The sequence below is a fragment of the Lactuca serriola genome, chromosome 7 (assembly GCF_051521515.1).
Source record: "Lactuca serriola cultivar US96UC23 chromosome 7, Lser_US96UC23_V15, whole genome shotgun sequence".
NCBI classification, from domain to species: Eukaryota; Viridiplantae; Streptophyta; class Magnoliopsida; order Asterales; family Asteraceae; genus Lactuca; species Lactuca serriola.
The window spans coordinates 20,071,043-20,087,176 of NC_136414.1; the positions used below are offsets into that span (position 1 = coordinate 20,071,043).

At 31.1% G+C, this 16,134-nt stretch overlaps 1 protein-coding gene across 1 annotated transcript; it reads right to left on the reverse strand.

Moving 5' to 3' along the window:
• Positions 1-1,100: 1,100 nt before the first annotated feature.
• Positions 1,101-6,330, reverse strand: SRF8 (STRUBBELIG-receptor family 8). Its single transcript, XM_079008673.1, has 16 exons — positions 6,027-6,330; positions 5,050-5,182; positions 4,830-4,901; positions 4,676-4,741; positions 4,503-4,574; positions 4,357-4,428; positions 4,192-4,263; positions 4,030-4,095; positions 3,875-3,940; positions 3,484-3,788; positions 3,148-3,401; positions 2,788-3,059; positions 2,570-2,705; positions 1,947-2,086; positions 1,694-1,850; positions 1,101-1,501 (listed from the first exon to the last, which is right to left on the reverse strand). The coding sequence occupies exons 1-16, from the start codon at positions 6,124-6,126 to the stop codon at positions 1,349-1,351; spliced, it is 2,136 nt and encodes a 711-aa protein (XP_078864799.1). The 5' UTR covers positions 6,127-6,330; the 3' UTR covers positions 1,101-1,348.
• Between the last annotated feature and the right edge of the window lie 9,804 nt (positions 6,331-16,134).

Genomic DNA, 16,134 nt, shown 5'->3' on the forward strand with positions numbered 1-16,134 from the left:
TTATTTTGTTTTCACTATCTATTGTGTGCATGTATGACTGATTCTGGACCAATCATTTTAGTTATTTTAAGAAAGTAATTAATGCATATTACATGTTGAAGATATAATAGGTATTAATTACATCTTCAGCATTTAATATGCATTAATTATTTTCTTAAAATAACTAAAATGATTGGTCCAGAATTAATCATACGGGCACACAATAAATAGTGAAAACATTTGAACCTAACTTTATATATATATATATATATATATATATATATATATATATATATATATATTTTCTTTAAAATTATCAAAAAAAGACATAATATATCATGTCTACGTAAGCTTATGTTTATCACGTGTTTGTGTGTGTTTTCCTTGCAGTCTCCATTCATTAACCGGTACTACGGAAGCGCACATCACCTACTTTGACTAAAATTCCAAGCGTACAAATGTTTTGTTTTCTAGAATTTGATTATGAAGCAATGATTCTAAGTTCTAACTAAAGTATGTGAAATTGTTCATGTTCGCATCTTTATAAATATATGAACAAGTTTTGAAATGTGTAATGCTTTTTCCCTTGCTTTGCTTTTTATAAAACTTTCTCCTGTCTTATACTAGTGTGCCTTATAAAATTTCACCATTCTCAAATATGTGAGGATTTAAAAGTAGTTTCTCACACTCGTTCACAATTAAATGTCAAGACAAAAATTATACTACCATTTAAGCAACCATGCATATATCTCATCCATAACCTTTTTTTTTTGGGATCAATTACACTTACACCACCATTTGAACCAAGGACATATCTTTTCCTTCAATGCTACTTTAGATCGAGTGTTTTTCATAACCCAAAATATCATAACCTTCACAAACACCTAATATTAATTAATACACATGCCAGACAAACATTTTGTACTATGTTTGTCATAAATTAGAACTTGCAATCATTTGTCTATGCAAAAAGACATTAGTGCCCTAAGCATTTATTCATCATTAAAACTATCCAAAAAGTACTAGTTCCGTTCCATGCAACCTAAAAGTTGCATCATTCTAGTGTTTGTAGCACTTTTCCAAAAGGTTTATACTACCACAAATGTCTTGTGAGTCTCAAATTTAAAAAAATAAAATGATAAAAGTCAAAAGTCAAAGATCTTTTTTTCATACAAATATAAAAAACTATCAAACAGTATTATATATTTACCTTAACTTGAACCTCAAGTGACGTAAAATGAATTAGACAAATATTATATATACTCTAGATCTCAAATCTCTTCATCTTCATTGAACTCATCTCTCATCAATAATGTTTGACTCTTTGACCTTTGCATTAATATACGCGAAAATTGCAAGGTTTTTTGAGCTAATATGACATCTCATACGCCTCGTGATCCGGTGTTTTGTATATGAATCCTGAGTCATCACTTGATCGCCTTTTTACCACACTTGCCCTTTGCATAAGCCGAACCAATGCTTGCACAACTTCAGACATTGGAGGCCTGAACTCCGGTTCGGGCTGTGTGTAAAGTGAAGGGTATTTTAGACATTTGATAAACAGTCAGACATCATGTTTACTTGAAGTGTATTTTAGATATCCGACAAATAGTCAAACATCATGATGCTTTACTTTTCTTGAAGGGTATTTTAGATATTTGGCATATCCTTGGAAGGGTATTTTAGACATTTTGAGAAGAATTTTAATTTTTACCTGGACACAAAGGGCAATGATGTCAGCAAATCGGGACAAAGATTTGGCAGGATACATGCCATTCAATGTAGGATCAACCATTTTGGCTAAAGAATCAATATCATGGAGTTGAGGGGTGGCCCACCTTACAAGTGATTGTTCAGATCTTGCTCTTGAACTACAAATTTATATTTAAAAGTCTTTTATAAATAAATAAAATCTAGAATAAAGAAATTTAATATTTTTTTTTGTCTTATAATTGAGTGTTTTTTACCTATCCAATGGCTTTCGACCTGTTAAAATCTCCAACATTACCACTCCAAAGCTATAAACATCACTTTTTACGGTGTATATGCCAGACAATGCGAATTCGGGAGCACTGTAACCAAATGACCCAACCAACTGTGTTGCTACCTGAAAATGACCGTTTTACCCTTCTATTTAGAACACCAACAAAAAGCAACTTGAACAATATAAATGTTGGTTTGTTTGGATAAAGTGTTGTATACACAAGGTCTGTTTCTTTTTTGGACTTAATGAACAACCAATTGTGTGTATGTGAGCAAATGACCATTTTACCCTTTTGAGGACGATTTTTTTTTTTGAACAATTTCTTTCAAGATTAAGTGTTGTATGCACAAAGTTTGTTTCTTTATTGGACTTAACAAACTGTCTGAATATGAGTAAATGACGATTCTACCCTTATGTTTAGAACACCAACAAACAATTTGAGCAAATAATGTCAAGATAAAGTGTTGTATAATGTGTAGTTGTATACTCTACACACAAGTTGTTTCATTTTTTTGGACTGGATGAACTGTCTGAATGTGAGTAAATGACCATTTTACCCTTCTGTTCAGAACGACAAAAAAAAGCATATAGCATGAAACTTATTACCTCTCGCTCTGTGTTTGGTGTAAGGGCAGCTAAACCACAGTCTGACAAATGAGGATTAAGCTCTTCATCGAGTAAAATATTTGCAGACTTTAAGTTTCTATGAACAACAGAAGGCAGACAAACTTCATGCAAGTACCTACAAAAAGGGTATCCATTAAATCCAAAAAAATAAAAAGAGAGAATATATATAAAAAAAATTATATTATTTTATGACATACTCTAGAGCTCTAGCAGTGCCAAGTGCAACCCTAACACGTGCATTCCATGTCAAAGTTTTTGTTGGATCATCAAGAAAATGGAGTAAATCCTGCAAGCTTCCATTTGCAATGTATTCATAAACCAAAAGGCGTTGACCATGTTCAGCACAATATCCAGCTAATGGAACTATGTTTGGATGCCTTAAACGTGACATATTTGAAACAGCTTCAACAAAATTATCTTCTTCTTGTAGTGATAATGCTGCATTATCTATCTTTTTAACTGCCATCATCTACAAAATCACAACTTTTATCATGTAATAATAATTATCTTTTTATGCAAGTAATACACATGTTTAATATCAAAAAAAACAAATTTACCTTTCCATTAGGGAAATCTGCTTTGTAAACACGCCCTAAAGAGCCTTCACCAATTATATTGTCTTGAGAGAAACTATTTGTTGCTGTTTGAAGAGTTGCAACTGTATAAGAACTAGTTGTTAAAGGAGATTTCACTCTCTTCATAGAACCATTTTTCCCTCTCTCAAATGTAGAGTTTTCTGTTATTGGAGGCTTCATATCCACAATGCTGCTAGTTGTCGGTTTTACCCTCTGCTCTTGCAATTCTGCATTAACTGTAAAAAAGGACAAAACTTTAAAATACCCAAAATACATAGAGAGAGGTTACAAGGGCAAAAACGGAAAAAGAGGAGAAACCTTTCTCGCTACTGATAGGTGTGGAAGTTCTTGTGACATTTTCTTTCTTTTTACCTTTTCGAAGGCAGAAGATAAGTGAAAGAATTATAAGAAGTATCAAGAATGCAGAACCCAAACTTATTCCCAAAATACCCCCGAGGCTTAGTTTCTTTCCACTGCTTGTATTTGATGATGGCAGTTTAGATGCTGTAGGTGTGTGTGAAGGAGGAGAACGGGTGCGGTTATTTGGAGTTTTGCCAGGTGGCGGTGGGGTGAATGGTGGTGGAGGGGGGGCAGGGCCATTGTCAAATGAATTTCCATCATATCTGTAAAATTTTAAAATCTAAAATAAATGCATATGATAAAATTATAAAAGTATAAAAACAAGATTTCATTTTAACAAATGGCTTACATGAAAGAAGGTACAGATAGAAGCTCCCGTGGTATCCATCCATTAAAATGGTTGTTTGCTATATTTCTGTAATAATAATAATAAATAAATAAATAAATAAACATAAAAAGACACAAATAAAATAATGACTATAATATATGAGAATTTAAACTTACACATCAGTCAAAGGCAGACCAGATAGAGCATTTAAAGAACCTGTTAATTGATTGTTCTGCACATGACTACACATAAAACAAAAAGAATTATTAAAATTAGAAAAAAAAAATAACCATAATTTAGACATTTATTAAAGAGTAAACCCTAAAAAAGAGACTTACAATGTAGAAATGTTTGACAATGAACTGAGAGAATTTGGTAGATCTCCAGTTAAGTTGTTGTTTGAAAGATCCCTTCATTAACATAGAGAAAGTAAGAATATTTATAAACTTTGTGTAAAGAATAAAAGATAAAAGAGTTTTTATCATGTGAATCTTTAAACTTACAAAGTAGCAAGACTAGTGAGATTATTGAATATATCTCCAACAGTTTGAGTGAGCACATTGCGACTAAGGTTCCTGGAAGCCAAAAACCATAGGGTTAAACATTCTGGAAAACATCAAGGGGCATAAGTGTCATTTTCTTCTCTCACATGTAATTCAGATTAAACATCATGGCTATGGAATACGGGAGATTTCCAGTTAAATTGTTGTTTGCAAGATTTCTGCATCAGCAAAAATATGTATTAATTAGTTAGCATTAGAATGGAAATAATAAAGATTTTGAAGAAAGTAAGAAAGATTTTTATAAAGATTGAAAGATTACAGGCTAGTAAGATTTGGGGGTAACTGATATGGAAGTGCATCATGAATGTTGTTTCCACTTAAATCCCTAAAAGATAACCCATAAACATATTAGAGACTCATAAAGAAATAGTCTTGTAGATTATCATTGGTGAAATTACATATATAACCCTCACAATGTTTTCAGTGAAGTGAGGCCAGACAACAAGTATCCCAGTGTCCCATCAATCCCTAAACCAGGTAGTTGACTATCAAAACAAATAAACAATGAAACAGTGATTAAAAGTTTAAAACAAAAAAAAAAAAAAAAAAAAACGAAAAAGATAAAAGTTGTTTATAGAATTATATCTAATAAGATTTATATCATATAAAACTTTATGAAATTATTGAACTCACATGGAAATAACAGAAGTGCCATCACAGGTAACCCCTTTCCATGACTCACCACATGGGTCACCACTATTACTTTTCCAATTTGTTAGCTGTGCAGCATTGTTTAAAGATGTGTACAAAACCTGTAATGCTTGAACTACAACAAAACAAAAACTTTAAAACCCCACAAAATAGCATGATTGATCCTCATTTTTACACCCAAATGACAAAAAGAATTTGCATATGTTCAATCGAACTATCAATCAACTTATAATGATTCAAGTATTTGAAGTTTTCATTGAAAATCAAGCAAGAAGATAGAGCTTTAGACTCTGTTTTTTTTTTTTTCAGAACTATGTAAAGATAAAAAGAAAGAGTTTTTAACTTTGGATATTACATAGGTTACTTTCCGATTACAATATTCACATGTATTATGATTTATGAACTTCAAAGAAAGATTAGTCAACTAGAGACATTTATAATCATAAATCTAACTTGCAACAAAATCGAAAGTTCTTTTGGAAAGAATCTTTGACCTATTGAATCGCTTTCATTAGTAGAGTGCTTGAAATTAAAAAAATAAAAATAAAAATCATTGTGTATTAATGTATAGATCTCTTTCTGGAAGCAGGGGAAATGAAAAGATTTGGTTATTAAAACTAGAAAATGGATAGGCCCCTAGAAGTAACCAAATGAAGAAAGCATAAACAAAACTAACCAAACATAAAACCATTACGCCATTAAATCATTTTATCAAACAATTTACATGTAAATCACACTTACAGAGACCCTGGTAAGACACATTGTAACCAAAAATCAACCTCAAACCTCTCTCAATCTCATCCTAATGACTAAAGCCAACATGAAATTCCTTTTAAAACCAGTGATTCAATCTGTAATGGCTGAAACTTCAAAAATAATCAACTCAAAAGTACCAAATACTCGAGACTAAGACTAAAAATACCACATTAGAAACAATGTAAACAAGCGTGTGGAGTTACCGTCACTGGGATCAGTAGTGCCGTTAACAAAACTCAACGAAACGAAGATCACCGCAACGAACTTCAGTAGAAGAAACTGATCGCGCCGATTTGCCACCATTTTCGAGTGTTTTCAAGCAGTGATCATCAAATACAGTTTGACCTAGAAGAAGACATGCAGTAACAGAAGGGTTGTAATGAAGAAAAAGAGGTGGGTTTTGCCATTTAGAGAGAGAAAGAGAGAGATTCGAAGCTTGGTTTACAGAGTAATGAAGAGAGAGAAAGGGAGTGAGGTAGGAAGAACACACAGTGTAGGTGTCGGCGAAGAAACTCAAAAATCATTATTTTATTTGACACAAATAATAATGTTTGAATTGTCAAATAATTTAATAAAAAATACATTGAGTGTTTAACACATCAAAATAAAAGCTATTGTACTTTTTTTAATAAAAAAAATTATATCATATATATATATATATATATATATATATATATATATATGATTTATTAATTACTGTGGAAAGATTTTGACTGTTTAAGTAAATTAAATTAAAGTTGAAAATAGCTATATTTTTTATTCAAAAACTTTATGTTTTTTTAGGTTTTTAATGATAATATAGAACATTTTAAAGTGAAATTCCCAGGTATAGGATTCAAAAATAGCAATAAACTTGTCAACACTCGACAAATATTGAGTCAAAGGATGATAAAAAAAGTACAACTGTCCTTATTAACTTTTTAAGGTAATAGAGTTTTTAGTAGAAAATCGTAACTTAAATCATGAAAAAATTACATTTTCATATGATAATTTAATTTAATTATTTACAAATGGGTCATTATGCCTTTTTTTTTGGGTTCTTATACGTTTTCTATTATAAATACAAGTGTTTTTATTAAACCATGTAAATCCGGCATGGGTATAAAAGTAAATTTCCGCCTGTAGTGAATAAATTTATGTTATTTTACCATGCACCATTTAATAGATTTAGAATTTATTGGAATTTGAATTTATTTAATTAATGGTAAAAACAAATAAAAATATTGGGAATCTCCACTGAAAAAGTTGTCTTAAATTTGACAAGCAAAGTATATGAATAACCCATCTTCTCAGGTGTCTTTCCCTATCTATCTAAACATATCAAATTACTCCCATGTGATTCCTTAAATTCATTTCTTAACCCAAAAGTTTTGGGAATTGATTATTGTACCCACTTTCTGTGTAATGAATTCAAGTGATGCCTTATGTGTTCATAATTCGGATCCATCCAATAATGTACTTGACATTTGATTCGCTTGTTACTGGATTATTGGGTTGTTCAGACGATAAAAAAAAATCTTATAAATATTTTTCTTTAAATTATTGTAATGTTGTGGCCATATTTGTGTTTTTTAATATTAAAAGTGAATTTTACAACGGTAATTTATTTTCAATTTAATTTTTATTATATTTATGACTTTAGGGAACTTATTTTTTCTTTTCATCCTAGGCCTACTATATATTTTGGTTATGTTTGGCGGACTAGCTGAAAAGCTAGCTGTTAAATAAAAAGCTAGCTGATAAAAAATAACGTTTGGTAAAACTAGCTGAAATATATAAAATTACATAAAATGACATGTAAGAATATGTGTTTCTATAATTAATTAAGAGGTGTATTTGGAAAATTTTAAAAAAAGCTCCTAAAAAGCTAGTCTGAGTAGCTTTTCAAAAAGCTAGCTTATAAGCTACTTTTAGGCTTACCAAACACGACAACATAAAAAAAACTCGAAAAATAAGCTAGCTTATCAGCTAGCTGTGGCGCGCCAAACACAGCCTTGGACCGGCCATGTGTAGTGGTGGTGATTTTAATGCCACCTAACATTTTGTGTAATTATAACTGACATATGAGTTGAGGGGCTTGTCGTTTGTATTCTATATTATATGTTTGGTGAATGTGAAATGCATACATATATAAGATCGAATTAGAAGCCAGTACGACAGAAAGGCAGGGGTCAAGGGGACCACGCCCCTTGTAGGGTCCTAAGGGCATCACCCCTAGCGGGGTCCAAGGGGCAGAGCCCTTCGGAAATTTGAATTCATTTGTTTATGGAAAATCTGAATTTTAGTAGGTGGTTATGGTAAAATTGACAAATCTCATTAGTTTTGGAAATCATTGATTATGTCATTAAATTCGAGATTCTTCTAACTAATTTAGAAGTTTAACCACTAATATGACATGTATATATACGGCTCTTCCTTTGAGTCGTAAACATAACCTTTTTCTCGATTCTTCTTTTTCTAAACGATCTCAAAATTCTCTAGCGATTTGGCTTATGTTTCTGTGCCTAAAAACATAGGTGTCCTTTTGGATTATCCTAAATTGGATTTCATGTAACCCATACATAAGGTGGAAATATCAGTTCGGAAAGTGAACATACATAATCCATAAGGAATCCAGATTTCTACCATCACCCTACTCGTATATCCTCCAACATGTAGTCTAGGTTTCAAGTAGAACCATATAAGTAGCCAATTTAATACTAGTTTCATTTGTTCTTATGATGTTTTAATATGGGTAAGCATATTAATCGAATCAAAACCAAATTAACTGAAATAACCCAATACTAAAAGATATGATGCAGTTTGTAATTTTGATTAACTGAATACATATGGTTCGATTATGGTTTTCATTTGAAAACGAACCACTATAAACTGAACCGAACCGAACCAATAATATTATTAAATATTTCTTAATATAATATAACATGTTTACTTATGGTATGTAATTATAATGAGAGTTAAAAATTTAAAGTGTAATTATTTTGAATTAGATTTTTTTAGAACAGCTAGTTAATATATGTCTGGAACTAAACTCAATACAATTATATATACATAAGCATTCATTTTTTATAGCAATGACCTTTATGTTTTTCAATTTTTATAGAAGATTATTTTTAATTTTATGTCATTTTGGACTATTATGATCTACCTATATTAACCATTAACCATAGCCATTAAGTGACTAAAATCGTTAACCAAAACCAATATTAACCGCTACCGAATGGCTATCAAAATACATTAACCAATCGTAATGATTATGTTTTGGTTTTGATCAATAACCAAACCGTCTCATACACACATCTATGTTTTAAATTGATTTTGTATAAAATATAAAAAATAGTAAATTACACAATTTGTACGGCTCCTGTCGAATATGTACCAATGTGCATAATGTATAGGTAAATCGTGGAACATAAGCAATATTTTGGGCACGCTAGGCTCCTAATTTGGGGACTATATAACTTCAATATGTTGTCGTTTAGTTTGTTTGTCAAGTACCTTAAAATTTACCTTAAATAATTGTCTCGAGACATAGAGCTAACATCATGGTTTAATAATTTAAATTATTGAGCTTCATATATGTAAAGTGACTTTCCACAAGGTAGAAATCAATTATAGTTTTATTACTTAGAAAATTTATATCTAATCCAAACGAATCATGTTTTCATAATGAGAATGTTTTTTTTTTGTTAATTATTTCAATTTAAACTGTTAATTCCTTAACCGTCTCCTGATAGCTCACTTGGTAAGACAAGTGAAAGATATGGCTTGTTAACCAGTTAGCTCATGTTTTTTTAATTAAATTAAAATGACTATTATTTTGGGTAGGGGTGCAAACGAGCCGAGCCAAGCCCGAGCCTGGCTAGGCTCGGCTCGGGCTCATTTAAGTTCTAAGAAGCTCGAGCTCGGCTCGATTCGAGCTTTTTGTACTGAGCTCGGTTCGAGCTCATAAATAATTATACAAGCTCGACTTGGGCTCAGGCTCGGCTCGTTTTTTTGTCTCATTTGCCTAAATAAGCTTAAGTTCGGCTCGAGCTCGTTTACTAATACCCTAAATTCCTAATCCACAAATATGTTTAAATTTAATATATAAAAAAATAAGAAATTATATTATATAAAGGCTCGTTTACGCTCGCGAGCCTAATCGAGCTTAGTGACATAGGCTCGAGCTCGAGCTTGTTTAATAAACAAGCTTAATATTAAGCTTAAGCTTGGCTCTGGCTCGTCTAAAATCGGTTTTCGAGTCCAGCTTTTAGCGATCCGATCCCGATTAGCTCATGAGTAGCTTGACTCGTTTGCACCCATAATTTTGGGATATATATAGTTTAATACATATCGATGGAAGGCAAAAAGACAACAAGCTGCGCCGCTAGCCCTTTCTGGATGGCAAAACTAATTATTTTGAAAACAATATTTGTGGATCTAGGAGAAAACCAAATATATCAAATGCAAAAGGTACAAACACATGTTGATTTTCTATACATGCATTCTCGTGCTTTGCCACTTTGCACGCAGTGACTTTCAAAGCGGCATGTCCTGCTGTGAAACCTCCGCTCCTCAAACCGACGAGAGGAGAGACCCCAGTAAGATTCACACATACATGCTTCCCTCATACCCATCCAAAGACCAAAATGTTAGCCGACCTGAGTATGGATCTTCCATCTTGCGGGTCTGTCAAAAAGTTCATCGACGTTTCGTTATTCGCAGAAATACCAGCACGCCAACAAGCATCAAAGAGAGCATCCATAACCACATCATGTATGTACTTGAAACCAATGAGCTCTCTACAATGAACCACATGTTCCCCAAAATTGTCCAAACATGTCTTGCGGCAAACTAGGCATATCTCGTCAATTAGGAATAGATAAATCATGATGCGATAACGAATGATAGTTTGGTACTTCACAGGAGACATATGCTGGTCGGGGCCATCAATATGGATTGCTAGTAGAAAATCTTGAGCATGAGGTGCCCGAAGACACTCAAAAACTGTTTTCTGTCTAACAGTCATGTCGAAGTCGACTTCCATATCTTTGACGATTTTGCTAAAAATGGCACGCGTCAATGCTTTTTGGGATTTAGGGGGTGTCCTTATTAGTGAAACCGCTACAGTCGAATCCTGGAATCGTATTGTGAAGACGAGTCATAGCACATAGATAATCAGAGTCCATACCACATATGTCACTGTCAGGTAAGATGTGGTCTTGTAATGTGCCTAAGATTGGGCTCATGTTTAAATCATTGGAACTAAATTCAGAGGTGGTAAAGAGAATGGTTTGTGACACAACTCCATAGGGTTGTTTATTATTATTGTCAAAAGCGAGTACTCTCCTCCATTACCTTGAAATTAGGAAATCATTGTAGTCAATTAGACTAATATTAAATGGTTAATCCAATAATCCCTTATTATTCTATATGAATTTTGTTACTTTAAGAGTACTTTTTTATATTCTTGCTATGGACCAAGAATTAGGGATGTCAACGGGGGAAAACGGGACGGGGAGTGCATCCCCCGCCCCCGCTCCCGAAATTTCCTTGTTCCCCCGTCCCAGCCCCCGCCCCCAAAATATTCAACTTTTCTACCCCTGCCATCGCCCCCAAAATATTCAACTTTTCTACCCCCGCCCCCGCCCCCGAATCCCCTTTATTACCCCCGGCCTCGTTCCCCCGCCCCGATTGATTTTGAGCTACCTTTTTTTGGGCTAAAAGAAGTTGTTATTCAGACTAAAAGAAACTATTTTTTAAGTAACAAATAATTATCTATAGTAGAATTTTACATGTTTAAAATAAAAAAATTATGGTATCTTAAAAACATTATACTAACAACTTAAAAAACCTATTTTTTGATGAATTTTGGAAGCTCAAAATAATTTTATTGTTTATTATATTTATATAATTAATATATGTAATTTATTAACGGGGTCCCCATGACGATTTCTGGACGGAATTGCCTTCCCCCGCCCCTGCCCCCGAAATTAAAACGGGGGTTAACCTTGCCCTTGCCCCCGTCTCCGCCCCCGATTTTTTTAAAAAATTTTCCCAAACTAGACAGGGCTCCCACGGGACTTTTTGACATCTGTACCAAGAATTTGTTTTGGCTCGCTTAGAGTTAGTAAGGTGCATTATGCATGCTTTTATGTCTTGAACAACTTCAAACGTTATTTCAAAAAAGTTTTTTTTTTTGATAGATTTAAATTTATTTCGGCAAGTCCTATAAATAGTAAGTTGCATATTATATGTAGTTTTTAGGTTATAAAATCTTGAAAATATATTTTAAAAAGCACTCATAACTTGTAACTATTTATATTATAAAATAATCATTAGATAGTTTTAACACTGAAGCAGGTGATCAAATTGAGACATACAAATTAAGTTGCATTCATATAAAAAAGTGGAGTATGAGAATAGAGATTAAGAGATTACGAGGGTGCAAAGTGATTATTTTTTAAGTATAATAACTAGATTAAGATTTCCCAATAGCCCAGGGCAATATATACAATAAGTGTACACAGCCAATGGGACATGAGAGAATGACCAAGGTACCCTTTGCACTTGGTAAGTATTACAACCATTATCCTTGTCTTCACCATGCTAGGACCACCGACGAGAAGGGTATTTAAGTAAATTACAAGGGAAGTGGAATGGGGCAGATGGAGCCAATATTAAAATGACCAAAAGCTCCTCGCGACTTATAAAAAGGCACTTTTTTCAAACATTTGACTTCGGAATTTTCTGTTTGGGAAGACACCTTTTTGTCCGGGGGGAAATTCATGAAAGTGACGATTTTACTTTAGAAAATATATATAACCCAAAAGGGTACTCAAATGTATTTTCACTTATATAACTATATTACTCTACTTTTTGTATGCATCAGTCAAACATTTAGTTAAATTTTCTTTTGGGTCATTTTCAATATAATTTTAGGGTTTCAACTTTCAAGTATGCGTAAAGGTGGATAAGTTGTCATAAATTTATTTGTTCAGATTACGAATATAGTTATGCTTTTAAAATGAATGAAACTACTAAACGAAATAAAATATAAAGATTTTTGGAATATCGAAAATCTAAGTATGTCATTTGGCTGATATGAAATAAAATTTATTTCTTTTTTTTTAATTGTTTTTTTTCCGTTGTTTGCTAGTTCGCAAATCCATCTCAATGAATTCGAAATTAAATTATATAATATAACAAAAATAACATTTCTTATTTTCTACAAGTTTTATTTTTATAAACCACACACAAATACCTAAAAAGCATGTTAGTATATAGTTAATATTTGTATATTTTTTATCAAATGGTCTTTGGTATAACAATAACAATAGTTGATGGTGATATATATATATATATATATATATATATATATATATATATATATATATATATATATATATATATATATCATTTTTTAAACTCACAAAATACTCTTTCCTATTGCCCTTTCATATCTCTTTGAGCCATTTTACGTTTGTCACCCACAAACAAATTCAAAATTTAATAGTTAAGAATTAAAAAACAATAGTTAAATATAAAAAGACCAATATGTATAGAGATAGCAAAAATACACATCCTTGATGGATGTCCGATACCTAATATCCAAGTTGATTGGGGATAAGGACAAGTATACCCCTCGATTCCCCAAATGTGAACCTGAAATTGGACTTGTAATTTAAATACTTTATATATATATATATATATATATATATATATATATATATATATATATATATATATATATATATAGAGAGAGAGAGAGAGAGAGAGAGAGAGGAGGGTTCAATTTAGGAAAAAAAAAGGTTGAGAATGGGGGAATCATTCTCAGCCACTCATTTATTTTTGCCGCAAAAGCCTCCGTCGTACCAGCAGAAATGGGAAAGGAATAGACATGTGTTTTCCAACAAAACATGTTTCCTTAAACTATGATAATCATTACCTTAATATATACAAAAACATAGTATTTTCGGTTTTTTTTTATTTTTAAGAAGTTATTTTTATCGAAAAATGATTTTAAATATACCAAAATTCATGATTTTTTATTCTCTACAAATAGACATCCATATTAATATAGTTTTAAGATAAAATAAAAAAAAAAATTATATTTTTCAGCTATCGTTATTCATAAATGAATAAAAATGAATCAGGTTTTTACTACAGTACATTCGTTATTCAGTTATGAATAAAAACTATGATTAATTTTTTTTTTTTTTACAATTGAAGTATCATTCATATATGAATATAGCATATAATAAACATAATATATTCATATTTAAGTATTAGACGATGCATTCACTTATGAATATTACATAGTATATTCACTTGTGAATACTAGATGATATATTCACTTATGAATATTATAGATAATATTTTCATATCTGAATATTACATAGTATTACATGGTATATCACACGTGAATATTACATAGTATATTCATTTATGAATATTAGATGATATATTCACTTATGAATATTACACAGTATATATTCATATATGAATATTACATAATATATTCACATATGAATATTACAGTGTATTTTCATAAATATATATAATTTTTATATGTTATTCACATATGAATAACATACAGACTTACATATTTGTTTTTTTGTTTTAATATTCATATATGAATATAACGTGGTAATTTAGTTCATGCATTTCATCAAACAGTTGGAGTGCATACAATTTAACTTTTTTTAAAAATGTTAAAAACATGATATTTTGACTATTTAAATCTTACAAAAGAGTAGATTGATAGAGAACTATATGAAAATTTAAAAAAAAAACGATTTGATATTTTTCTAACCTCAATTTTCAAGTTTTATTTGATAATCGATGTTGAATGAATGATATGAAGTGGATTTTTGTTGATTATCGATGATGTTGATCTAATAACGCTGGGAGTATAATTAATCATAGATGTTGAAGATCTGATCGTATTCAAGCACAATTGAAGGTTGAATTGAAAGAACCAAAAACGATTTTTTGTTGTTAATTGTTGAATCGTGTTGAGTATTGACGAAGATCGATGATTGATTAGCACTAGATGATGTTGATGATGGTTTACTTGAAGAAATCTGGATGATTGTTGAAAGTTGGAGAAGAAATTTGGATGATGAACGATGAATGAGTTTGAACTACAGATACGTATTTGAGATTGAAGGCTGTTCTCATATTTACAAGTTTGCCACCGTGTCTTTTTATGCTTGAATAAAATGAGTGGCTGAGAATGATTCCCGCATTCTCAACCTTTTTTATTTTCTCAATTGAACTCACCTATATATATATATATATATATATATATATATATATTAGTGTGTGATGCATATAGAGAGTCTCCTGAAATTTTTATTGTGTTAAAAGCACACACCATGACAACAGCCTTCATCCCTTCAACCTGCAGTGACCGCAGTGGATAGGATTTTGTCTTAGGATATGTCAAATAATTTATAAAATATGAACAAATAACAAAATACTTCAAATAGTAACAAAATTCAACAATGTATAATTGTGGAGTAAATTGTTTGTTTAAGTTGGAAGTAATTGTTTAATTAAGATAATAATAAAATATTAATATATAAACCTGATGAATGAGAAATTCACTGTGAAGATTTAAATACAACTTGATGTATTCAAAAAATTGTTTCCTCAATTCTTTAATTGACGTGCCTCAACATGTAAATTATTTCGTTCATTATGAATTTAAGTTTTAAATGTAGTGGGTCATGTCACAATTCACAACTTTATCATTTTTTATTCAAAGGAAATATAAATTCTATATAAAAAATCTATTTCACTTTTAATTTGTGTCGGGTGGGCCAATGCTCACTTTTGTATCCATATAGCTACGCATCTGAGTGGCCGAGGACTCCATCTTTGTGGTGCATCCATTTACAACGACGAACAACGAGTCCAAGTGCTTCACATATCACAATTCAAAACTTTATGTTAAAAGTCATTTCTTTAATATGATTGTTTTTATTAAGATATTGTAACGTCCGCGAACTCAGACTAGACGTTTAAAGTATAATAGTAATAATAATAATAATACATTTTATCGAACAATTAAAATCGTTCAATAGAGCAATTTTTCTTCATAAATATTACGAGCTAATAAATAGTTATCATATATACGTTATGTGGACAAATATTATGAGTATATAATATTTGTAAAAAATCTTAACATAAAAATTATTGTTAAGAAATAAAATAACATTAAAAATAAAAGATTATTTAGGATAAATCTAAAAGAAAGTCGTAGAAGTTATGATTTTTCGAAATTTCGTGTTCAAACCTACAACAACAATGTGTGTCATAAAA